We start from the raw sequence: 27995 nt of genomic DNA, 5'->3' as shown, positions 1-27995 counted from the left end.
AGGTTGGCTGTAACATTGTGGATATATATACTGCTAGCTAGGTTGGCTGTGACATTGTTGATATATATACTGCTAGCTAGGTTGGCTGTGACATTGTTGATATATATACTGCTTCTGCTAGGTCTGCTGTGACTGGTTGATATATGTACTGCTAGCCAGGTTCGCTGTGGCATTGTTGATATATATACTGCTTCTGCTAGGTCTGCTGTGACTGGTTGATATATGTACTGCTAGCCAGGTTCGCTGTGACATTGTTGATATATATACTGCTAGCTAGGTTGGCTGTGACATTGTGGATATATATACTGCTAGCTAGGTTGGCTGTGACATGGTTGACATATATACTGCTTCAGTTAGGTGCACTGTGACCTGTTTGATATACATAGTGCTTCTGCTAGGTCCGCTGTGACCTGGTTGATATATGTACTGCTAGCTAGGTTGGCTGTGACATGGTTGACATATATAGTGATAGCGATAACTGCCCCACGCTGTCTGAGATATGTCTTTATTTTCCACTGTAGACAATGAACCAGGATCCCAGGAACTCTTATTTTTTCCGTTTAATAAACAAAGAGAAAGAAAAAGAAAAGGCAATCAAATAATTGAAGCAAACATCTTCAAATCCGACGAAATTTCAAACTCGAAACGAATGAAGACATCTCGTCCTAGGACACGATGAACAATATCAAATGTCAAAGCATATACATGTTAAAATTCGAAAGCATTAAAACAAGCATGGTCGTGCCTTTTCGGAAAACAATTTTCACGTGTTAAAGTGTTTTAATTATTTATTTTGGGATAACTTCCTGTGACTCCCTGTGATTCAGTAGCTGCCACGTAGCCCGTACGGTTCGTGTTTGTCTTTGATGAGTGTGAAACTATCCACGATTTGCCCCTTCTGAAACAAGATAAGGAAAAAAAGTGCATCAGGTTCCCATTACTCGACATTTTTAATAGTATCTCTCAATAAACTGAACGTCTTCAGTACGAATGGTGACAGCCACGTAACTGAGTCACAAAAAGGTGATTGGTGACAATGGCAATATTTCATCATGATGCGACAACGGTATATGTATCTATGGAAACATCGTATAATCTAACAAAAACGTCATTATCCATACATGTATGAACCTGAAGTGTGCTTCTCACTATATATACCAGTATTAGGTCATCGCTTGTTTTCCCAGAATAACTGCATTTGAGGTTTTTGTTTTGGAAGGACAGGTTTTACTTTTCGCTAGAAATACCTCTTCCCAGGTTGTACTTTTCGTTAGTAAGACCGCCTACCAGGTTTTACTTTTCCTAACTTTATATGAACATATCAACATTCACATGATACATGAATGTTTGAAATCAGCTGAAAAACATCGTTCAAGATTAGGCTCAAAGTACAAATGTTTTCCAAAGCGAGATTCCTTGTAGGCAGACGCCCTACCGCACAGCAACCGGGCCGACGGAGGCGATTGGGTTAAATTATCTGTTGTAAGTACTGTCATTTAAATTGATTTTACGCACGCTTCACTTACTGTTAGGTAGCTTCATTAAATGATTATCTACATTGTAATTATCCATCACTGACGGTATGTATGTTAGGGAAAACACTCCTCTCGGTTTTAGAAGGCGATGTTAAAACATCGGGATCGGGAAATCCAAATATCTCCAAGTGTGTCCGCCATGTCCAAGCGTGTGTTTAGACAATAGACCAAGCAAACTTTGAGACCAGCGACAAGTCCAAGTGGCTGTTTAGACACTAGACCAGGCAACCTTTGGGACCAGTGACATGTCCAAGTGTGTGTTTCGAAACTAGACCAGGCAACCTGTGAGACCAGCGACATGTCCAAGTGCGTGTTTAGACACTAGACCAAGCAACCTTTGGGACCAGCAACATGTCCTAGTGTGTGTTTAGACACTACACCAGGCAACATTTGGGACCAGCGACATGTCCAAGTGTGTGTTTAGATGCTAGAAAAGGCAACCTTTGGGACCCGCGACATGTGCAAGTACGTGTTTAGACACTTACTACCATTCTTTTCTTGCTTCACCAATCATTCCACTTTCACCATGGATATTAGCAACGACTCTCCATAAGTCACAGGCGGCTTTATCATTTTAAACGCCATGAATATGTCGAAATGTGTTGAAAAGTGTCTACCAAACGAAGACATGAAGTCCACAAATATGATTTCGAGCTTTTCGATTGTTGAAAAGAAATTATTTATACTATTCGAACCTTTCTGTTATATTTAAGTTCTAAGATGTCGTCATGCGATAGAAATGACTCAAGGGTGAATGTAAACCAGACCTCAGGGTAAATGTATGGATAACACCTGAAATAGTTCTCATAGTTTCACCTTGTCATCCGACACCTGTTCAAAGCTGATGTGGGTGCCGTTGTGAATAGTCATCCGGGTGTAACCGTAGTCAAGGTTACGGAATGCTGACCAGGGGCCCGCATCCTTGGCGAAGTTGTCATGGCGCTCACTGCAGCCCTGTGCGAGAAATGATTGTTACATATTCCACTCTTTAATCTGTATTTACGTTGCAGTTCCAAAGCAAAACCAATATAACATTTAGCCTATTAGTCTAGCCTAGTCTTCTAGGGTGCAGCTTTACATAACTCAGGACAATAAATCTAGACAGTGATGATCAAATTATACACACACACACCCTCCCACCCCAACTCCCACATATACACAAGCACCAACCCCCACCCCTTTGGTCAAGTGCTTCAGATTACATACCCCAGGTCTGTTCTATGAAATTACAGCATACACATATATACAATATTTATATACAGTTACGTTTGATTACACAGCTTCTCACCGCAGATCCTGTGATCAGATGGACTGGGGCACCAGGGTTTGTGTAGGGCTGGTCGTAGCTGCCGTTGTACACCTGTAAACCAACATAGTATAACGTAAGAAACAATACTGTGTTTCTGGGCTTTTCTTTACTTTTAAGCTACTTTTTAAAATAATAACGATAGCGATAACTGCTGGGCACGTGCTCCTGTAGACAAGAGGACACTACTGCCTGCTCCATATCTGGCTATCCATTTTATGGCATCTCTACTCTCAGACCTCACTGTACAAGATTTATCACTCAGACCTCACTGTACAAGATTTATCACTCAGACCTCCTTGTAAAGGTTTGTTACTCAGACCTCCTTGTAAAGGTTTGTTACTCTGACCTTTATCACTCTGACACTGTGACGGCAGCAAAGACGGCCATCTCATTACAACTGTCGCGACCGACATGCTCGCTGACAACTCACTGTTCGGTTAAACACTGGCCAAAAGCGTTCATAGGAGTGTTCGTGAGCCCAAAGCGCCAAGTCCACCCCATAACTGTCGAACATGTCCTCCAAACCGTTAACATGAAGTTTGGGAATGCCAGTCCTTACCTGAACAAACAGAATGAACACTTTGACTAAACACTCCCCCTGCTGTTACCCACCTTCCTGTTGTAGACAGGCCATAGACGCTCGTAGGAGTGTTCATGGGCCCACAGCGCCAGGTCCACGCCGTACTTGTCGAACATGTGCTCAAGCCCACCCACGTGCAGGAAGGGAACCCCGATTCTAACCTGCGATTTGTTTGAAAGTTTCGATTCATATGACACCGATTAAACGATAATCATAGGTATGAGTGAACAGTGGGTCGGTTTGAACATTATTGAAGTTTGATCATGGCGAGAGCGTTATGCGACCTAAACACCAAAGCGATGATGGATTTAATCATTCTCCTCATGGACACGGGTAGTTAACTGCAACAATATTCGAAGCCAAGGTCTCCGGATTCTGCCAACATTAAGAAACGTATTTGTACACAGTCAACATTCTGTCCTTACCAAGCTCTCCAGGTGTGTGCAGTCGTCGTTGTCACTGTTGGAGCAGTACATTGGTCTGTGTCCCATTGTGATGATCCATGGTCGCTTAGCGCGATTCTCGGGAAGACTTGCTTCCTGCATGAACATAGGAGGGTCGTGTAAGGTGAAATTGTGAGACTGAATGTTGACGTTAATGACGTAAACGAGGATGTGCAGGGGCAATTTGAGTTGTGGGAGTACGTGGTGTCTCTACCTTGAGGTCCCGCTCGAGCCATTCGTACTGCTGGACAAGCTGTGAGATACCGTAGTTGATGTAGAAGTAGTACTCGGTAGAGAAGGAGATGATATGGGCGGGCCCTATGTCGAAACTGGAACACGTAGAAAGAAGAGCTGAGACAGCCAGTGACGCACTCATATTTGGCAAAAGAAGTAACCATCAGATATGAATACTAATGACAGTCTAAAACACGACACAATATGGTACAGTATGATAAACTACCGGGTAAAAGAAACTTATCACTTTTAAATTAGTTGTATAAAAAACACAAAGATGGAAACAGGTTTGATCCCACGTAGAAAATATTCGCCCAAATGAAAATTTTCCCAAGAACAACACAGCTTCCCGAACGCAGCTTTCCAAATCATGCATTTTGCAAAACGTGAAACACGTGTCTTCTGGACATTGGTCGAAATGCACGTGCATGATTGTAGCATAAATACCGACGTTGGACAGAGCAAGCATACAGTTAGCAAACACCCATCAACAATATGCCAAGACTTACACAGGCGCAACGAGACAGAGCAATTGGCCATGGTATGGCGAATATGGGGGCTTCTCAACTTCACCTGGCAAGAACCTTCAACTGCAGCCAGGCCACCATCAGCAAGTTGCTAAACCGCTACCGGCAGACAGGACAGACTCAAGACCGACCAAGATCGTGAAGACCGAGAGTAATAACACCAGCCGAAGACCGCTACATCCGACAGATTCACCTCCGGAACAGATTCGTGACGGCGACGTCAACGGCGGCGACGGCACTAGGACATGCCACCAGCAGGGGAACTGTTCTTCGGCGACCGGGGTAGCCGGGGTACGAGCCTACCCACCATTCCGTGGAAAGGCTTTGACCCATCAACACCGTGAACGCAGACTGAGATGGGCACGAACTGTGTGTCGGTTCTGTCTCTTCAGGAACGATGGCAGGGTTAGAGTTTTTCGACGAAGGGGCGAGCGACTGGCACCGAACTGTGTCAGAGAAGTTCAACCATTTGGAGGTGGCGGTGTCATGGTATGGTGTGGCATTTGTGGCCAGGTGACAACACCGTTGGTTATCATCCGTGGAAATTTGACTTGTCAGCGATACATGGATGAAGTGTTGAGACCTGTTGTGGTGCCCTTTATTCAACAGCAGCCAAGAGGATTACTTTTGCAGCATGACAACGCCAATGATTGTTCGAGAGTACCTCAACAATGTTAACGTCAACGTATTGCCTTGGCCAGCATGTTCTCCAGACATGAACCCCATTGAACGTCTGTGGGATCACCTTGATCGTCAGTTGAGACAACATGTTCCACCTCCAGTGAAACGACAGGAACTCGAACAGACACTTTTGAACCAATGGAACAGGATTCCTGTTGACGTAATCAGCCGTCTGACGACGTCAATGAGGAGGCGTGTGTTCGCGTGTATTGATGCCCAGGGGGGTCACACGTTATTGATGAAGTGTTTCCTGAATTCTGTGCCATAAAATTACTCTTTATGCCCTTTTCGAAAGAACTGTGATTTGTGTAATTTTTAATTTGGACCCCTTGGCTCTTTCGTCATGTATTGCGGGAGATTGCAAAATGACATGACAATGAATTTTCATTCGAATTATCAGAAAATGATTTCTGTCAATACATCAGTTATCTTAAATGCCATATACGCTACTGTTTTTACTGTTGAGCCAATCGAAGTTGGTGATAACTTTCTTTTGCCCGGTAGTTTATAAAACTGCGAGGGTCGCATTTATAAACAACCAGTCACGTTCAGTCATTTGCACAGATTCTACAGCTGAACAAAGAAATGGTGTCTCTACTACCCGCTTCCACCAAACCATAAGCTCATTGGACTGAGTACCATGCGAGATGTAGTTCTGACGGGCCTGCCCAATAACATTCATCAGAACATTGTGTAGTTTCCAATATCTCATAAAAGTATTGTGACAAGGACTTTTCTCAAACCAGGAAGCAGAACGCACGTTCCCACCCTCTAGTGTACCTGCCTTTCCTTACCTGAAGAACATTCTGTCTGACTGCTCATCAAAGGGCATGGTGAATCTGTTCTTGTAGTTGGAGAAGTTGCTGGAGCAGAAACAAACGGAATAAATAACTCAAGATCTAGGATATTTTGATAAAAATACTTCCTGGACAATTTACCCTGTTCATCTGCTGTCAGCACGCAGACGAAAATGCTCGTCTGCTAAATGCAAATGAAGTCGTCTAGCAAATACAAACAGCATCCTTGCATCAATGCGATGGAGATAGTGGGTGTTAATTAAAAGGGCCCAGTACGTGTAGTTGCCAAAATATCATAATTTACAGGGGTGTAATTGAGGGTGTAATTGAGGATCAGCGAACAAGAGTTTCCAGAAATGCCACCCCATTCTCACCCCCCACCCCCATATATGAACGAGCTGCAGTGCATGTAGTATTTAATAATAATTCGTATGACACATTGTGGCTGTGGCCAGTGTGTGGGCGACTCGCTCACTCTCTCTCTCTCACGAAGCATATTGTTCTGAAAGGCTTTTACGAGTGTAAATAAAAATCTCAATAGACTGACTATTCCGTTAAACTGACATATTGAAACACATTGTGTATATATGTGCTGTAAACCGACCGTAACCTAATACGACATTATGTGCTTAATTATCTATCTTAAATGTCTCGGTTTAGACAGATCCTGTTCTCTATAACGGTAAACTTACTAGCTGTTCTCGTGGTTGCCAGGACAGGTCATGTAAGGGAGATAAGCAGCGATGGGCTGAATCTGCCGCATGAAGGCGTCACCGACGGTGCTCTGATTCTAGATTGATAAGGCGGTAATACATGTGTACAAGTAGAAAGGTCGTTAAGGGTACACCGGGGACGTAGCAGCACTTCGGTAATGTACACATCTGTGTACTTCTTAAAGATCAATTTTACACATGCACGGACGCACGCATGCACACATAATTTATGACGTCAATTATTCTGATAATGCTGTGATATTGCTGCCGTGAAACCATACGCAGTCATTCCCAAGAGAAAAGTAAATCCATACTCACTTTGTCCATGTCGTAAGCAAAATCACCTAAAAAATGCGAAAAGACTCAGTGTATAATTTTGGAAAAGAACAGATAAATATCAGGACTTAACGACTGAGTGGAATAGTGGTGTTAATATTATCTCATACGCCTCTACACATTAATAACATGATCAACAGATTGGTCGACATTTTGATGCCGTAGAAATAACCACGCTCAACTTTACAAATCAGTTGCGCACAGGTCTGAATAACACGAGTGGCCTTCAGGATTGATACTGGTGGCCCAGTGGTCTAAACCGCACTTCGTTGTGGGTATTATGGGGGTTATCTCTGGGATCACTAACCTCTGTTTGTATCCGTCAATCTCAAAATTCGTCTTGTTGAAAATACACTTGGGCATCCCTACAGATCACTAGCCATAGTTGGGATACTTGTCCCGCACCAATTGTTGGTTCGATCCCAGTTTTTACAGATACGGTCACATGGAATAGTCTCTTTCGTTATGTCAGTTTATGAATCCTGTGGGTTGTCCTTCATGCACGGCTAGAACACAGCATAAATGTGGGAACGTATGGAACCACGGTAAATGTAACGAACTTCGCTTACAACGAACTGAAAACAACAGTCCCTTTGAGTTCGTTATAAACGAATATTACCGTATGTTTTATTTGGGATAACACTTTCATTGTAAAGTACAAATTCTACTACGTTTTGTAGTTGAGTCCCATACGGGATAGGAACCCGCGCCCTCAGAGTCTGGCACCTAATCGTCAGCCGCCTAGACCACTCAAGAGTGGAGGTCGCGGTGGCTGACCAGTTTAGGCGGCTGACAATTGCTTGAGGTGCCTGACTCTGTGGGTGAGGGTGAGGGTGAGTTTGAGGGTGAGGGTGAGGGTGAGGGTGAGGGTGAGGGTGAGGGTGAGGGTGAGGGTTTGAATCCTGGATGGGACTCAACTACAAAACGTAGTAGAATTTGTACATTGCAAAGAAAGTGTTATCCCAAATATAACATATGTTATATTTGACCACTTTCTAAATGGCATTGTGTAATCAGAGCATGGTAAACATGAATACGGATCATGATATAAGGGTGGAAATATAAACAAGGGTGAGCCCGGTCGACGTTAGCCCGCCATTTGTGGTTCTGAACCCACACTTCCCGCCAGTCTGTCAGCTCAATATGTACATACTCGCGGCTGGTAATATCCATGAATTGCACGTCTTTGCCTACACCTACAACGTTAAGATGACAGACTGTGAATACACCCGACTACAGCGGTTACTGGTGTTTTAGCTTACCTATGTGAAGGACAGCATCATACATGTCCACCTCGGACTGCAGTCTGGGCAGGGACTGGGCGTTCACGTTCCCCAGGTCCCCGAACATGACAATGCGGGGACTCCAGTCGGTTCCGTCGGGCATGGCTGTGAAGGAGAAAGGGTCGCTCCACCCATCGTCGCTGCCGCAGTGGTAGACTGGTGGTGTATAGAACAGATATCGTGAGATAACACTTACTGATAATATGACATGAAAGACTGGAAGTTATGAAACAATGAGTGAGTGAGGTAACATTTACTGACGATGTGGCATGGTAGACTGGAGGTGTATCAAACACACTTCGTGAGGTAACATTTACTGACGATGTGACATGGTAGACTGGAGGTGTATCAAACACACTTCGTGAGGTAACATTTACTGACGATGTGACATGGTAGACTGGAGGTGTATCAAACACACATCGTGAGTTAACACCTACTGGCAATATGACATGACAGACTGGAAGTGTACGAAACATATATCGTGCGATAACATTTACTGATAATATGACATGACAGATTGGAAGTGTACGAAACAGATATCGTGCGATAACATTTACTGACAATATGACATGACAGACTGGAAGTGTACGAAACAGATATCGTGAGATAACATTTACTGACGATATGACATGACAGATTGGAAGTGTATGAAACAGATATTGTGAGGTAACATTTACTGACGATGTGACATGGTAGACTGGAGGTGTATCAAACACACATCGTGAGTTAACACCTACTGGCAATATGACATGACAGACTGGAAGTGTACGAAACAGATATCGTGCGATAACATTTACTGATAATATGACATGACAGATTGGAAGTGTACGAAACAGATATCGTGCGATAACATTTACTGACAATATGACATGACAGACTGGAAGTGTACGAAACAGATATCGTGAGATAACATTTACTGACGATATGACATGACAAATTGGAAGTGTATGAAACAGATATTGTGAGATAACATTTACTGACAATATGACATGACAGACTGGAAGTGTACGAAACAGATATCGTGAGATAACATTTACTGACGATATGACATGACAGATTGGAAGTGTACGAAATAGATATCGTGAGATAACATTTACTGAGAATGTGGCACTGGTTGTCGTTGCCGCAGTGATCGACTGAAGATTTAAGGAACAGACATCGTGACCGGTTCGGTCGTCAAACAAAATATTCATGAAACTTATCGGCAATTATATAACGACAAAAATGTAACTGTGCATAACTTGAAACTGAATAAAAATGTTTCTTGAAATGTTGTGGAAATAAGCTTGAATATACATGGGGCAAACGACTTTGCAAGGAATTTGATGACATGTGTTGCGCGTGGCACGCGTATTTTATGCACAGGGAGCGTACTCACTTTTTGCATACTCTTTGACACCTGAACTTCACACACCTGATATTGAAAACTAAAGAATTATTCATTTGTCTCTAACCTTTGAAGTTTGTGGAAAACACTAATTTCAACCTAACCTTGGTGTACGTCATGCCACGTGCGCTGTTCAAAGTCGACAGATTGTTAGAAAAAGCGTCATGGTGTGGGGTGCCATCCCATCTCATGGCCCGAGACGTCTTGTCAATGTCAGTGGCAATCTGACTACGATACAGAGAAGCCCTCACGTGCAGCCGTTCATTTAAGGACAAAGATGTAACTTCACGCTTCAGCAAGGTAATGCCCCATCATTCCCCAAGCTTCCGTCAATCGCCTACTGTCGTCTATGCATCATCGTTGTAAAAACTGCATGAACAGTGATGCTGGACACACACGATGTTGAATTTGTGAACTGTGAACTTTTGACACAATCTCTCTTCAAGGGTGTATCACGAAGCCTAGTGTCAAATCATACCGATTTCGATCTTATTCTATCCACAGTTAAACAATAGGAAAACACCACCAGTCACGCCATTATCTTTTTGAATTCAAATATGGCATAACATCAAATAATGCACAGTTACTTTATTCCGCTAGTATACAATGTCAACCTTGCCTAAAACCTGGCCAAGAAGTTATCTCAGACAGCTGATAAACCAGTGCCCTGAATCTTATCGATTACTTGTGGTATTTTCTACAGCTATGTGTGTTGTTCATATACAAGATGTACCCCGCCAGGAACTGCCTTTCAGCAATTTTTCAATACCACATTTATGATATGGCGAGGTAAGGGTTTGACGATCACATATGCATTAACATCGCTGTGAAACATTTACACCGACCCATCTGTCGATCCATCCAACCACCCCCCACCCGCAGCGTCCTTTCCACGCATATACGTACATAATAACACACACACGCAGGCCCATGATGCTCACCATCGTACAAATACTCACTCACTCACTCAGTTACGTATCCCTAAAGTATTTCTCTCCAGGAGTAAGCCCGCAATCTTAACCCCGGATATATACTTACAATATTTCTGTCCCAGAGTAAGCCTATGATTGTAACTCCCTGCATATGCCTACAGTATTTCTGTCCCAGAGTAAGCCAACGATCATAACTCAGTACATATACTTACAGTATTTCTGTCCCGAAGTAAGCCCTTGATCATAACTCCATACATATATGTACAATATTACTGTCCCAGAGTAAGCCCATGATTGTAACTCTGTACATATACTTACAGTATTTCTGTCCAGGAGTAAGTCCTTGATCATAACTCCATACATATATGTACAATATTACTGTCCCAGAGTAAGCCCATGATTGTAACTCTGTACATATACTTACAGTATTTCTGTCCCGGAGTAAGCCCTTGATCATAACTCCATACATATATGTACAATATTACTGTCCCAGAGTAAGCCCATGATTGTAACTCTGTACATATACTTACAGTATTTCTGTCCCGGAGTAAGTCCTTGATCATAACTCCATACATATATGTACAATATTACTGTCCCAGAGTAAGCCCATGATTGTAACTCTGTACATATACTTACAGTATTTCTGTCCCGGAGTAAGTCCTTGATCATAACTCCATACATATATGTAAAATATTACTGTCCCAGAGTAAGCCCATGATTGTAACTCTGTACATATACTTACAGTATTTCTGTCCCGGAGTAAGTCCCGTGATTGTAACTCTGTACATATACTTACAGTATTTCTGTCCCAGAGTAAGCCCATGATTGTAACTCTGTACATATACTTACAGTATTTCTGTCCCGGAGTAAGTCCTTGATCATAACTCCATACATATATGTAAAATATTACTGTCCCAGAGTAAGCCCATGATTGTAACTCTGTACATATACTTACAGTATTTCTGTCCCGGAGTAAGTCCATGATTGTAACTCTGTACATATACTTACAGTATTTCTGTCCCGGAGTAAGTCCTTGATCATAACTCCATACATATATGTAAAATATTACTGTCCCAGAGTAAGCCCATGATTGTAACTCTGTACATATACTTACAGTATTTCTGTCCCAGAGTAAGCCCATGATTGTAACTCTGTACATATACTTACAGTATTTCTGTCCCAGAGTAAGCCCATGATTGTAACTCTGTACATATACTTACAGTATTTCTGTCCCAGAGTAAGCCCATGATTGTAACTCTGTACATATACTTACAGTATTTCTGTCCCAGAGTAAGCCCATGATTGTAACTCTGTACATATACTTACAGTATTTCTGTCCCGGAGTAAGTCCTTGATCATAACTCCATACATATATGTACAATATTACTGTCCCAGAGTAAGCCCATGATTGTAACTCTGTACATATACTTACAGTATTTCTGTCCCGGAGTAAGTCCTTGATCATAACTCCATACATATATGTAAAATATTACTGTCCCAGAGTAAGCCCATGATTGTAACTCTGTACATATACTTACAGTATTTCTGTCCCAGAGTAAGCCCATGATTGTAACTCTGTACATATACTTACAGTATTTCTGTCCCAGAGTAAGCCCATGATTGTAACTCTGTACATATACTTACAGTATTTCTGTCCCAGAGTAAGCCCATGATTGTAACTCTGTACATATACTTACAGTATTTCTGTCCCAGAGTAAGCCCATGATTGTAACTCTGTACATATACTTACAGTATTTCTGTCCCGGAGTAAGTCCTTGATCATAACTCCATACATATATGTACAATATTACTGTCCCAGAGTAAGCCCATGATTGTAACTCTGTACATATACTTACAGTATTTCTGTCCCAGAGTAAGCCCTTGATCATAACTCCATACATATATGTACAATATTACTGTCCCAGAGTAAGCCCATGATTGTAACTCTGTACATATACTTACAGTATTTCTGTCCCAGAGTAAGTCCTTGATCATAACTCCATACATATATGTACAATATTACTATCCCAGAGTAAGCCCATGATTGTAACTCTGTACATATACTTACAGTATTTCTGTCCCAGAGTAAGCCCTTGATCATAACTCCATACATATATGTACAATATTACTGTCCCAGAGTAAGCCCATGATTGTAACTCTGTACATATACTTACAGTATTTCTGTCCCAGAGTAAGCCCTTGATCATAACTCCATACATATATGTACAATATTACTGTCCCAGAGTAAGCCCATGATTGTAACTCTGTACATATACTTACAGTATTTCTGTCCAGGAGTAAGTCCTTGATCATAACTCCATACATATATGTACAATATTACTGTCCCAGAGTAAGCCCATGATTGTAACTCTGTACATATACTTACAGTATTTCTGTCCCAGAGTAAGCCCTTGATCATAACTCCATACATATATGTACAATATTACTGTCCCAGAGTAAGCCCATGATTGTAACTCTGTACATATACTTACAGTATTTCTGTCCCAGAGTAAGCCCTTGATCATAACTCCATACATATATGTACAATATTACTGTCCCAGAGTAAGCCCATGATTGTAACTCTGTACATATACTTACAGTATTTCTGTCCCAGAGTAAGCCCATGATTGTAACTCTGTACATATACTTACAGTATTTCTGTCCCGGAGTAAGTCCTTGATCATAACTCCATACATATATGTAAAATATTACTGTCCCAGAGTAAGCCCATGATTGTAACTCTGTACATATACTTACAGTATTTCTGTCCCAGAGTAAGCCCATGATTGTAACTCTGTACATATACTTACAGTATTTCTGTCCCGGAGTAAGTCCTTGATCATAACTCCATACATATATGTACAATATTTCTGTCCCAGAGTAAGCCCATGATTGTAACTCTGTACATATACTTACAGTATTTCTGTCCCGGAGTAAGTCCTTGATCATAACTCCATACATATATGTACAATATTACTGTCCCAGAGTAAGCCCATGATTGTAACTCTGTACATATACTTACAGTATTTCTGTCCCAGAGTAAGCCCATGATTGTAACTCTGTACATATACTTACAGTATTTCTGTCCCGGAGTAAGTCCTTGATCATAACTCCATACATATATGTACAATATTACTGTCCCAGAGTAAGCCCATGATTGTAACTCTGTACATATACTTACAGTATTTCTGTCCCAGAGTAAGCCCATGATTGTAACTCTGTACATATACTTACAGTATTTCTGTCCCGGAGTAAGTCCTTGATCATAACTCCATACATATATGTACAATATTACTGTCCCAGAGTAAGCCCATGATTGTAACTCTGTACATATACTTACAGTATTTCTGTCCCAGAGTAAGCCCATGATTGTAACTCTGTACATATACTTACAGTATTTCTGTCCCGGAGTAAGTCCTTGATCATAACTCCATACATATATGTACAATATTACTGTCCCAGAGTAAGCCCATGATTGTAACTCTGTACATATACTTACAGTATTTCTGTCCCAGAGTAAGCCCATGATTGTAACTCTGTACATATACTTACAGTATTTCTGTCCCGGAGTAAGCCCTTGATCATAACTCCATACATATATGTACAATATTACTGTCCCAGAGTAAGCCCATGATTGTAACTCTGTACATATACTTACAGTATTTCTGTCCCAGAGTAAGCCCATGATTGTAACTCTGTACATATACTTACAGTATTTCTGTCCCGGAGTAAGTCCTTGATCATAACTCCATACATATATGTAAAATATTACTGTCCCAGAGTAAGCCCATGATTGTAACTCTGTACATATACTTACAGTATTTCTGTCCCAGAGTAAGCCCATGATTGTAACTCTGTACATATACTTACAGTATTTCTGTCCCGGAGTAAGCCCTTGATCATAACTCCATACATATATGTAAAATATTACTGTCCCAGAGTAAGCCCATGATTGTAACTCTGTACATATACTTACAGTATTTCTGTCCCGGAGTAAGTCCTTGATCATAACTCCATACATATATGTACAATATTACTGTCCCAGAGTAAGCCCATGATTGTAACTCTGTACATATACTTACAGTATTTCTGTCCCGGAGTAAGCCCTTGATCATAACTCCATACATATATGTACAATATTACTGTCCCAGAGTAAGCCCATGATTGTAACTCTGTACATATACTTACAGTATTTCTGTCCCGGAGTAAGTCCCGTGATGACAACTCTGTGTATGTACTGTGCCCTATGCTCTGTCCCTCCGTCCACAAAGTGGGTGCTGTATCCAATGACCTGCTGATGGACCTCCAGAGGACTGGAACCATATTTCACAACTGGTGTCTTCGTGTTATTGAGGGTGTTCCATGTCACGATCATCGAGGACGGGTCACCTGCAACGTACAAGGTCCAATATTGGCGTTCAAGGTCACGATTATCGAAGAATGATCTCCCGTGGTGTCACATATTGCTTCCTAGACTACAATAATCGGAGACGGGTCACTTACGACGTTCAAAGTCAAATATGAGTTTCACGTGCAACCAACAAGGCCCCAAGACAGTCCAAGAAAAAGGAAAGAACCGAAATCTCTACTTACCTTTCCCATGGGATTGTTTCACCATTTGTAACCATATCATAAATAGTGCCATTGACATGTGTATATACTGTATATGTGATGGTGTGATATTGAACATACTTACGACCATAAGACAGATGAATCTGTTCCGGTTGAGTGTAGAGTATGCCATTGGCACATTGTGCCAGGAAGACAGCCACCAGATGGAAATATGGCCTTTTCAGCATTGTGAACTACTGCTTCTGTCCTTATCACAGATAGCCGGCCACATAACTGTACATATTGTCACGTGACCATGTGAAGTTACAGACGATCTCGAATTTAAAAAAAAAAAAATTATCAGTGTGGACATGCTTTTCACTCATTTATCATAACGGTACACACATACATGATACACTAGTGCAATACTGATGCACACATGCTTAATCCACGTAGTGGCTGGAACCCATAATCATCTTCCAATGACAAACATAAGCATGGGGGTTACCATTCACAAATTAATAATTTGACAGCACCGAATATCGATGTCTCCATGATGGTAAACTGGGTCAGTTGGTCTGACATCGTTATTGTGCTTAATAAATGTTATAGGCTGTTCTACTGGTTCTGTTGTTGCTACTCAACGGAATTATTGTTATTGTTGTTGTGATCCAGTATGTTCGTACAAATATCCTGTATTGCCTGAGATAAATAACACCGTCCATTTACACATTTTCCGCTTCACCCGACCTCTACTCTATTACACTGACAGGTTTGTAGATTGCTCACATTGTCACCAGCCAGCTGATACACAGATGGCACACATACGCTGCGATTGGAAATATATAAGTGTTATTACCGACCACAATCAGTACAATCATTTAGTTAAAGGGACAGTCGACGCCCCTAGTGATACTTCTTTCTACAACAGGTCGCCTGCGGCCTATATGCCTGAATATCACAATACGCTATGACATTGCGTGTCCGCGGCCATCAACAGCGCTATAATCGTCTCATAATATCTGTCATTTAGTTGTCTTGTCTACACTGTCTTGTCTACTTGTCGATAATTTGCAGACCACAGACACATAGCAGGGAGTGACTATCTCGGCGTTCTGTGAATACTTCATACAGATAGACATGGAGAATTAATGTCAGCATGTGTTGTTGACACACGAAGATCCCGGCTATAATGTGTCTTGAAGAGCCGGTGCTAGAGGTGACAAGAGAACCGATCTGTCAGGCTCGCGGACCAGGCTGACACATATACAGACCGCAGTCATTCCGCAGTTAGTGAAGCTCAAAAGGACACGCGCACGCGCGCACACACACAAACACACACACACATCTTGAGACCAGCTGCCATGGGTAGCTCAGTGACTAGCTGCAACTATATCGAAATCTTTACGAAATCTTTCCCTGTAAATGACAGAGACAACAACCTGTTTCAACAAAGGGGAGACGTCGTGCTTTACAGGGTTTTGTGGGGCATGAACAAATAGTGCATGAAATAGGGAGTGAGAGAGATTTGTTTTACGCCACAAGCAACAGTATTCCAGCTATATGGTGGCGGTGTCTAAATATATCGAGTCTTTGTCAGACAATCCAGTGATCAACAGCATGAACATCGATCTACGTATTTGGGATACGATTACATGTAACCGGATCTTCACGGTCAGCAAGCCTGACAATCCGATCCTGTTAGGACAAGCATGAGGTACTGAAGATCAGTTCTAACCGGATCTTCACGGTCCCACCAGCTAGCGGGTCAGGAAAGATTCATAGTTTGGCAATAGTCGGGGATATTATTAGGAAGGTCAAGTGATGTGATCTCGTGGTTGGTCTGTGATGTCTGATTTTGGTTTCGTAAAGGAGTGAATGTCTCCTTTGAGTGCATGTGATCCTTGTTATCGATATAATACATAGTACTTCCATGTATAGAGTAAATATTCTTTTGCATTGACGTTTTCTATTTACTTCTGGTTGATCAGATTCTTTAAAACACGATTTTTATTCAATAAACGAAAGGAAAGTTGTGCAGTTAATGCTTACTTTGATCTTGTGGGTGTCCATCTTGGTAATACGAGATGGCTGGCGTTTCAGGGACAGTTTGTAATGCACTACCTTGCCCCGTGACAAATGGCACGCTTTCACCACAAGTTGTTTGTCAATCCGTTGGTCTCGTGTACATTAATGTCGCGTCCAGACCAGTCACCGTGGTAACTGCCTCTTCTGACATAAAGCTCGAATATGTCTGTATGTCCATCACTTGAACTCTTTGCATTGTAGGCATACATGTAATAAGTAAACCAGCATAGTTTATAGCATAAGTCCTTGTAACCGGCTGGCATTACAAGAACATATTATTGACACCCCGCCTGAACCACCCTGGAGAAGATCTGACTTAGAAAGTTCTCCAGCAACTCATCCTTGTGTTATGAGACGACTTGGGGTGTCAGATGGTCAGGTTCGGCGACATTGTTGTTGCTGGTCATCGATCAATGCTCATGATGTCAGTCACTGAATTATCTGGCCGAGATATATTCATACACGTCCGTCATAGATAGGACATTGCTAAGCTTGGCGTTAAAAACAACTCATCCATCGTTCATAGGGAAATTGACAGTACAGCAGTTATAGTGTTCGCTAGTCACGCCGAGGACCGGATTCGATGCCTGACATTTTGGTCAGAAGCATACCATGTCAGACACCAACAACTGACTGTTTAATGTGTTCCAGAACACACTTCATCATGACAAGTTTCAGGTACCATGCTACAGTGGTGAGTGAGTTTAGTTTTCGCCGCTGTTAGCAATATTTTGACAATATCACGTCGGGGTACATCAGAAATGGGCTTCACACGTTGTACACACGAGGGAGTCGAACCCGAGTCTTCAGCGTGACCAGCGGAGGCTTTAATCATCACCATGCTACGGGAGTTGGTGCAACGTCTGCGTTGAAATGGTGAATAACAGTCGTCTGGGGCTAAGCGAAGAGGACACTGCAGAAGGCGCTCAAGGTGCTATATTATTATCATTAGTCAATTTTCATTTCATACACACACATCAACGATCTGTTTGTATTTGAGTTATGACATTTCTGCTAGAAACAGATCTGAAAAACGTCTTTCTCTCATTATCAACACGCCTGTATTGAGAGGACACTATTTTTTCCAGATCGCATGCATTGTCAAAATAGTAACGTATTATCTTGTAGAGAGTGTCGAGACACATTTCCGTTTTCTTTCAAGAAGTTTTAAACCTTAATTTGTTCGGACTTGAATTACATTGCCTTGTTCTTATTTCTACGGCAGTATATATATCCGGTTGACATACAGGTTTTGAAATGCTTTCAATATGACTAAATTACTACGCAACATTTCATCTATACGCTATATATGTATCCGTCAAAACAGTCATTTGAACCTCTGTAATCCTTAAATGCTTACATGAATTTTACTCCGTTTTGTTTCTTTGTCTTTATCTTCATAGTAATTTGGTTTATTACTCGTCATTTACATAAACATACCATTATAGTTAAGTTATTCACACATTATATGCAACAAATACAAAGCCTACCTTTATTTTGCACAGAGCAAGAGGTCGTCTCACGAAATCAAGGAACTTCTTGTGTTTGATTCCCCAGATGGGAAACAATGTGTGAATCCAGCTTCTTGGGTTCCCCTCCATCACATAGCTGACATACGATCTCCCTCCCTCACTCACTCACACAACCAGTCCCACCAGTTCTTTCTTTTGTCAGAAAGCACGTGCCGGTATCTGGTATAACATCCGGTTAGGGTTTCTCTGCTTGTTTCATCTACTCACCTGAGTACAGACCCCTATCAAACAGCTAGCGTTTTCTGGTGTTATAAAACAAACAAATAAACAAAATCAAATCAGTAATCAGATACTGACAAGTGATTTGGAGCCAAATGTGAGGCAGCGAGCAGGAGGTGCCTTCACCATGCCTTTAATTTATACAAGTCAGTTCAATGAGGTTTTCTTAGAAATCTGGAACCTATACTTAAAATATACAATTTTAAACATTCTCGTATACTTCCATTTGTTACCAAATGAGTATCCCCCGGTATGTCTTGTCACGTGGTATCGCGCAGCGTTTAAAGACGTGAAATCGTGCCAAGATGCTTTGAAAAGAAACCAGAAACATTAACAAAACAACAACAAACCCCCAAATCACAAACTGTTAAGAAAAGTATGTGCGCCCTACAAATATATCAATAGCTATAGCCATGTTGATAAGCAATGTATGAATGAGCAGTTCGGTTTATCCAGCATTATTTTATCACTGGTGTGTCACAAAATGTTTCTCGTGAACGCCCGTTCTAAGCCTACGAAGAACTTACGTAATCACATCAGAAATTAGCGACGCCTTTCTCTGGGCGTCCATCGATTTATTTGTAAGGAAATACAAGCTCATCGTATGTCATATGTTCTGATTATGAAACGTGGGGTAAATAACTTGGACAGATCAGAGGGATTCATTTGTCTAAAACACATTAATCAGTTGCTAATTATCACCTGATTGCTGTTTGCATTTCAGTTATCTTTACTAATACTGTATCATTATTGGCTATTTGATCATATTTCTCACTTGGCGTTGCACGAACTTCTCTTTAGTCTCGTCTAATCTACACTTGTTGTTGCCAACATAATGTTATCATCGGTAGGTGGAATTTAAACTGCCGTTTTTCATTAGTCACAATCATGCCCACTAACTAAGTATAGGGCCTACATCTCTATTCGCCTGCATTCTTATAACAACAGTTCATGGGGCAATGATACACGAGGGTTTCAGAATATATTTACACAAAACTTGGATTAGAGAATCACCATTATCCACATTTTGTAAACAGGCACGAGAGTCTGTATAATGTCTGCTGCTTGTGTGTAGTTTTCTAAACTACACCGAAATTGTCCTCTTGCCTCCTGATATTCGACGAAAGACAAGTTGAAACAACATTACATTATATTACATTACACCATAAAAATAGTTTTACATTTTCTAAATTTTGTGTTGTTTTGCATTTTAGGTGGAAGATGTCTGGCTCGAAATACTAGCAGACATACCTAAAGGAGAACAGATGTCTGCAAGTCGCAGATTACATAACCAAACACTGGGTTGAGGCTGACATCAAAGAGTGGAACCACTATGACACTGACGGGCCCAGAACCAATAACAGCTTGGACGGTTGGCACGGCAGGTTAAAGAAGATTGTTGGAAAGGCCCACTCCAAAATTTTCGAAATGATGAAAATTCTTGCTGGAGTAACACAAAATCATGTACAATGCCAGACAGGGTGCCCACCCCACCCCAAATAAAAGGAAATATGAAGACCTCCAGAGAGAACTCTCCACCCTGAAACACAGACTTGCGGTTGGCAGCATTGATATGGTACATTGCTTAGACAGAGAATCGCATAGCATGAATCTGGCTTAAAATAATGTTACATCTCTATTATGACTTGTGACTATGTAGTGATACTGATATTACTTGACTATGTCAGAATTGAAATGGCGTGCGTGCGTGCGTGCGTGCGTGCGTGCGTGCGTGCGTGCGTGCGTGCGTGCGTGCGTGCGTGCGTGCGTGCGTGCGTGCGTGCGTGCGTGCGTGCGTGCGTGCGTGCGTGCGTGCGTGCGTGCGTGCGTGCGTGCGTGCGTGCGTGCGTGCGTGCGTGCGTGCGTGCGTGCGTGCGTGCGTGCGTGCGTGCGTTAAGAACGAGGGGTTTCCATTCGATTCGATTCTTTATTGGCATTATAGACTTGGGTTATAAGCCCCCCGTCATCATTTTAACATTGTATATAGGATATCATATGGTTATTCATTTTAATATGATTAGTTTTTTATTTACAAAAGGAGGCCGGACTCATTTTGGTACTTGCATGCATAGCTTGATATATCTACATAATACCGCAATACTATCTTTCGATATGTTTATTAATAATTGTAAAGATGTCAACATACTTGGTTTTTCCCAAAATTAAAACGAAATGGTATTCATCTTCAATTTTCTTTACATTATTTTACAGTAGATACAGTATCTTTTCTCCCTATCAATATTTTCATAACGCCGAGTTTCAAGTTTAAATTTATGACTCGAAGTTCGTAACATAATTAAATACTTAGCAATGTTCGGATGTAAGATATCTAAGTATAATTCATATCCAAATCCACATTTCATAATACTTCATAGCCACAATTTGCTACTTGAAGTAATGTCATACCAATACTGAGTTAAACGTTGCTCAAAAGCGACAACAATACTTACTATCGTCAACACATCCTGGATCGCACCATAGAACGATTCATAAATTAATTTAAGTATGAAATTTCATGTACTTAGCAGTTTGAACCAGTATTTTACAACCTTACATACCTACTAATATACAAAGAAAAACGACGTTCACCACATACAACCATATTAGTAACATTGTGTAGAACTTTAAGGATATTTTGCAAAACAATTAAATGCACACGTTCAATTTCAGTTGCGTTTTGCAACCCCGAAACTTCACAAACATAGTCTGTCTGGCAAAGAGTTTGGACAAGTGCGCTTTCACACATGTTTTTATTTTAGATGTACATCCGTATCAAATCAGAAGATTCTTCTGTTAATTATTAACGAATCTATATGGCTTCATTTCTGGCGAAGTAGATCAAGGAAACGAAATTAGAGCAGTATTTTGTAATGTAGGCACATCATTTGACAGGGTTTGGCTCAAGGCTACCATTATGAATTAAGAAGATATGTTATACATGATCATTTGTTAAAATGGTTTGAATTATCTTGAAAATAGGGAACAACGAGTCGTAATTAATGGATTTAGATCTGATAATAAAGCTGTTTGTGTTGGTGTTTTCCTGGGTTCAGTACTGGGGTCGCCTTCTTTATTGTTTATGTAAGTGATATAGCTGAAGGTATAAATAGTAATGTACTCTTTTTTGCGAATGAAACGTCTTTATATGCGATCATTGAAGATCTCGATGCAAATTCTATCAACGATGATTTACAGCGAATAGTTGAATGGGCAGAAAAATGGCAAGAATCTTTTTATTCCAATAAAACGGAGTTAATAATCTCGCAAATTGCACGCAACCACAACGCCGAATCTATCCATGAATGGTAATACCATTAATCCCTTTTAAAGACATAACCATTGAGGTTTTATGCTTCAGCATGATTGCTCATGGAATGAACACATTATGACTGTGCTAAAAACGTTTCACCAATGGTGAATTGTCCAGGAGGTCTCAAATGTCGTTTAAACCGAAAAACATTAGAAACCACGTACAAACAGTTCATATTACCATTTTTTTTTTTCATCATAGCAGCCATATATGGGATATAGTATTAAACAGCAAGCAAATATACACTCTTATAAAAGAAACGCAAAGTGAAATTAAAAATGATACTTACAATTTTGTACACATATGTAAACTCAAACATTTTTTAGGTTTACACAATGTTTCTGGAATGTTTTAGAAGATAATACTTGACCAAACCCAACCAAAAATGATTTTGAACGGTTCTATCAGTTAGGATTGGCATAATGTGCGGCATGTCATGCAGCACGAATATCAGGCACAATGATTGTTTCACAGGTGCAAAGCATGAGCACAGCACATGACCATAAAAGACCCAAAGAATCTCACAATTTCATCCACGATCTTTGCAAGTACTGTACACGAAAATGGGACGTATCAACGCTGCCGATCGAAATCAGACAATGGGACGATTGCAAGCTGGTGAATCAAAGAATGAGTTAGTGAGTGAGTTTAGTTTTACGTCGCACTCAGCAATATTCCAGCTATATGGCGACGGTCTGTAAATAATCGAGTCTGGACCAGACAATCCAGTGATCAACAACATGAGCATCGATCTGCGCAATGGGGAACCGATGACATGTGTCAACCAAGTCAGCTAGTCTGACCACCCGATCCCGTTAGTAGCCTCTTACGACAAGCATAGTCACCATTTATGGCAAGCATGAGTTGCTGAAGGCCTATTCTACCCCGGGACCTTCACGGGTGTCAAAGAATGAGGTGGCAAGGATCTTCAAAGTTCACCCCAGAATAATAACTCGATTGTGGGATCAATAACAGTTTGGAGTGTCCGATCAGACAATCAGGAACCGTCCCCGAGAAGTAGGAATACATGCAAAAAGTCCAAAAGTTGCCCCCTACTTAACACGACTACATCGACGTCGACGAATGAGATGGTGTAACACGGTACTGCCATGGAACCTGGCAAACTGGAGGCGCATATGGTTTAGTGATGAATCCCGTTATATCCTAAGGCGACGTGATGGTAGAGACCGTGTCTACAGACGACTTCATGAACGTTTTGCTCCTAAACGTCCCCCCTAACTGCATCAGACAGGTGGACAGATTCTCGAGAGTGTTATCGTGTGGGGGGAGATCTCATACACCCGCAGATCGGAACTTGTGCTTGTCCAAGGCAGTTTGGCGGCTAATCGATACATCGACCAGATTCTCCGTCCGCACGTCCTTCATCTTGCTGATCGTCATGGGCAGCTCCTCCAACAGAACAACGCCATGCCCTACATGCACGTGGACTACCTGGTCAATAACAACATTTATACCCTCCTCTGGTCCTCCAGATCCCCGGATCTAAACCGGGGATCGAACACCTTTGGGAGCAGATGGATAGACGGGTACGTCGACGTCGTAATCCACCACAGAATCTTAAACAGTTGTTCCACATGCTGCAGGAGGAATGGAGAAGGATTCCACAACGAAACATCCAACGACTGATTCGACCTGTACCCAGGAGGTGTCGGGCAGGTGTAGCAGCTGGAGGTGGTCATACGAGGAACTGACTTCAACACCACTTGGTGGACAGCAGTAATGACTGTGATGACTGCTGTTATTCTCATGACATATGGACAAGATAGCAATGCATTGCTCCACAAAATTTCATTCATGAGTCTTTATACTGATCTACACGTCCTTGAATAACACCAAATTTTCATTCATATTTGGGTTTGGGGTTTCTTTTTTGAAGTGTGTCCTTGAAAAGAAAGCTCAATTGATGCTCTATGAACCGTGCGTGGTGTTGTTCGTGGTACCAGTCATCACAAAATATACAATGAAAAAAGATTTCCTATCATATGTTTACAGGATATACATATTTCCACAGACCATAAGAATATTATGAAAAATGAATGGGGTTTAGACTGTGTTATTGCTCCTTTCAAGTCAAATGCAAGAGGAGTCGCTATCTTTCTAAACAATAATTCTGAGTGTGATATATTTAGAGACGCAAATGGAAACTATATCATTTTGAAAGTGGTCAAATGCAACATATGTCATTTTGGGGATTTCACTTTCTTTGTAAAGTACAGATTCTAGTACTAAGAAAGAAATGGGTAAATATATTAATGTCAAATGCTTCTTCATGTGTTGTTCAGGATGGACATTTGTCAACATTTTTTTAAAAAAAACGAAAGGGGCTGTGGACAAGGTGATCCAGTCTCTCCATACTTATTCTTACTTGTTGCAGAAATACTAGGGATAATGATAAGAAACAACGAAATAAATAAAAGGATTTGTGCTAAACGAAACGAAGCATGTTATTAGCCAGTATGCTGATGATACTGAACTACGATGGTTGGTTGAAAAGTTCTATGCCTCACTGTGAAAAAAGTTGCAAAGTCCACGTTTGTAATTTATTTTTCTACATAGTCCCCTTCCAAGTTCACACACTTTTGCCAGCGATGCTGCAGGGCCCGAATCCCGGTCAGGAAGAAATCTTCTTCGGCTACCCTAATAAATCAGTCACAGCGGAAATGACGTCATCATTACTTGCAAAATGGCGACCGGCGAGTTCCTTTTTCATTTTGGGGAACAGGTGGAAGTCAGAAGGAGCCAAATCAGGTGAATAAGGAGGATGCTCAATGAATTCAAAGCCACAATCGCGGATTTTTGACATGGCCACCACCGATTTGTGAACAGGCGCATTGTCTTGGTGGAAGAGGACACCTTTAGCGATCATCCCTCGTCGTTTGGCTTTGATTGCTTCTCGCAACTGGTTCAGTAGATCAGCATAGTATCTGCCGTTGATAGTTTGACCTTTTTCAAGATAATCAATGAGCAGAATACCCCTGGAATCCCAAAAGACTGATGCCATCACCTTTCCAGCTGAAGGAACAGACTTGGCTTTCTTCAGAGCTGGTGAATCAGGATGCTTCTATTGTTTTGACTGTAGTTTTGTTTCTGGTTGAAAGTGATGTATCCAGGTCTCATCCATGGTTACAAACCGTGCCACAAAATCATCGGGATCTGCTTCAAAACGACGCAAATTGTCAAGGGACGTCTGGAACCTGACACGTTTCTGTTCTGCTGTCAAGAGCTTTGGCACCCATCTTGCAGAAACTTTAGTCATTCCTAATTCGTTGGTGATAATATGCTCAACCCTCTCATGAGAGATGCCCACTACACTAGCAATAAGTCGAGTAGTCAATCGTCGATCATCCATCAACATATCGAGCACTCGCGTGATGTTTTCCGGAGTGGTTGCTGTTGAAGGCCTTCCTGAGCGTGGGTCATCATCAAGGTTTTGTCTGCCACGCTTAAATTCTGCAGCCCACTTCTTTACTGTGGAAAATGAAGGAGCATCATCCCCTAGAGTGGAGACCATGTCAGCATGTATCTGTGTTGGGGACATCCCTTTCTTTTGCAAGTACTTGATGACTGCCCTGTATTCAGTTTTGTCCATTTCTGATGATTTCAGAGGGTAGGTTTACCAAAAGAGCTGTAGTTGAGATAAAACTATTAGTAGGTTTGTAGTTCTTGTGTCTATGATTCACTAAATGATTGTCCTCATTGGTGGCAAACACCTGTCTCTACCTGGTGGGGAAAAAACACTCAGGCTGAGAACTTTTCAGCCAACCCTCGTATTCTTGGACAGTTTGGAAACATCTCTTAATGAACTAATGAAAACATTTGAAACTTTTTACAATATGTCTAGTCTAAAAATAAATATAGATGAAACCAAAACAGTTTGGCTTGGAGAAATGGCCGGCAATAAGACCACTTTATCCCATGAGTTCAAGTTAGACTGGTATAGTGACATTTTTGACGCTTTGGGAATAAAACTAAACGCAGACCTACAAAACCTGTGGGTGATCAATACCAAAAAGAGACTTGAAAATATTAAAAGAATAATATTTTTCTTCTGAGTTGGAAAAAAAACGAAATTTAACACTGATTGGAAAAATAACTGTTATAAAACCTTTGGCCCTCTTTACTCTTGTTCATATCTTCTCTTCTCTCCCAAATCCACCAGACGAGTTTATAACAAACTTGAACAAGCTATTTTTTAATTTCATATGGAATGATAAGAGGGACAAGATAAAACGAATCAATTTAATGCGACCGTACGAGGAGGGTGGTCTCAGGATGGTCGATGTAAAACTTTTATTGATTCTTTAAAACTCTCATGTTTAAAGAGATGTTTTAAAATCAAATAGCTATGAACTAGCCGGTTTTCCGATAGAACATATCCTTCGGTTAGGAGCCAATATTATTAAGTACTACACAATTACAAATCCGTACTAGAAAGATGTACTTGATGCCTGGCGCAAATATGTAAAGGGATATGCAGTTAACGACACTAACATATACGAAATCCTTATGCAACCTCTTTGGTTAAATCACCAGTTTCGCGACCCATGTCTCATAATTAACAACTGGTTCAAACGAGGAACTACTCATATCAAAGATATATGCATTGACACAGAGCTACTCTCATTTACGGAACTTAAGAAAAAATTCGATATTAATGGCACGGTACTCGACCTAAACCGTGTCCTCCTTAGCATTCCAAAAAATGGAAAGATGTAATTCAAACAGCGGGTCACCCACCCACAACAAACACATCGATATGTTCACCTTGGAATGATGGATTAAGATCATTTTATGATAGTCTCGTGTCTAAATCCAACTTTCCAAAGGGATGTGATAAATGGGAAAGAGAACTAAACCATCATATCGACTGGAAGACCACATTTTCGCACTACAGACAAACAAACACACAACGCTTTTGGATTTTCAATACAAGCTTATACACAGAATTATTTATACAAAACGAGAGTTGTTCAAAATGAAACTAGTTGATAACGACACATGAACATCATGTGGCCAAAGTGGGAATATTTATCATATGTATATTGAATGTCCAACCATTTGATTATTCTGGAAAGAATTCACCAATTTTGTTAACCATGTCCTGCACAGAACATTCATAGCCTCTGCTCAGTATATACTATTCTGTGCTAATAATGACCATTTGCTCAATCACATGATCATGCTGGCAAAGCGGCACATTTTTGTCATGAATATTAAGGGTATAAATCCAAGTTTCACCACTTATAAAGTATTACTAAAAGATGTTTATGATATCGAGAAATATGTTGCTCGAAGCAGATGAATTTCTTTGAGCGAAAATGGAGTTTACTTCAATATGCTCTGTGACTGTGTAAACAAGATAGCTTACGCCTCAGTGTTTCTCCATCTGTCCCAGTTTTTACATGTCTGTACTCTTCCCACCCCCAAGCCCCAGTGGAAATTGTAACAAAGTCTCACTCCACTCATATTATACCAATGTGAAATCTGTATAGTGAATTAAAAAAGTGAAAATACATA

The 27995-nt window shown here is 41.0% G+C and overlaps 1 protein-coding gene across 2 annotated transcripts; it reads right to left on the bottom strand.

The window, feature by feature from the left end:
• Positions 1-488: 488 nt before the first annotated feature.
• Positions 489-16257, bottom strand: LOC137294905 (acid phosphatase type 7-like). Of its 2 annotated transcripts, none has more exons than XM_067826075.1 (12): positions 15454-16257; positions 14946-15146; positions 8418-8594; positions 7138-7163; positions 6799-6896; positions 6104-6172; positions 4082-4196; positions 3850-3963; positions 3457-3585; positions 2824-2895; positions 2352-2489; positions 489-898 (listed from the first exon to the last, which is right to left on the bottom strand). In XM_067826075.1, the coding sequence occupies exons 1-12, from the start codon at positions 15554-15556 to the stop codon at positions 824-826; spliced, it is 1317 nt and encodes a 438-aa protein (XP_067682176.1). In that variant the 5' UTR covers positions 15557-16257; the 3' UTR covers positions 489-823. The 2 variants fall into 2 exon arrangements, with proteins under 2 accessions (XP_067682176.1, XP_067682177.1); XM_067826076.1 differs by lacking the exon at positions 3457-3585 and adding an exon at positions 3275-3403 and having other exon boundaries at positions 15454-15606.
• Between the last annotated feature and the right edge of the window lie 11738 nt (positions 16258-27995).

This window comes from Haliotis asinina, chromosome 8 (assembly GCF_037392515.1).
Source record: "Haliotis asinina isolate JCU_RB_2024 chromosome 8, JCU_Hal_asi_v2, whole genome shotgun sequence".
NCBI classification, from domain to species: domain Eukaryota; kingdom Metazoa; phylum Mollusca; class Gastropoda; order Lepetellida; family Haliotidae; genus Haliotis; species Haliotis asinina.
Note: the sequence above shows the minus strand (reverse complement) of the source record. Positions and strands in the feature narration are given on the sequence as shown.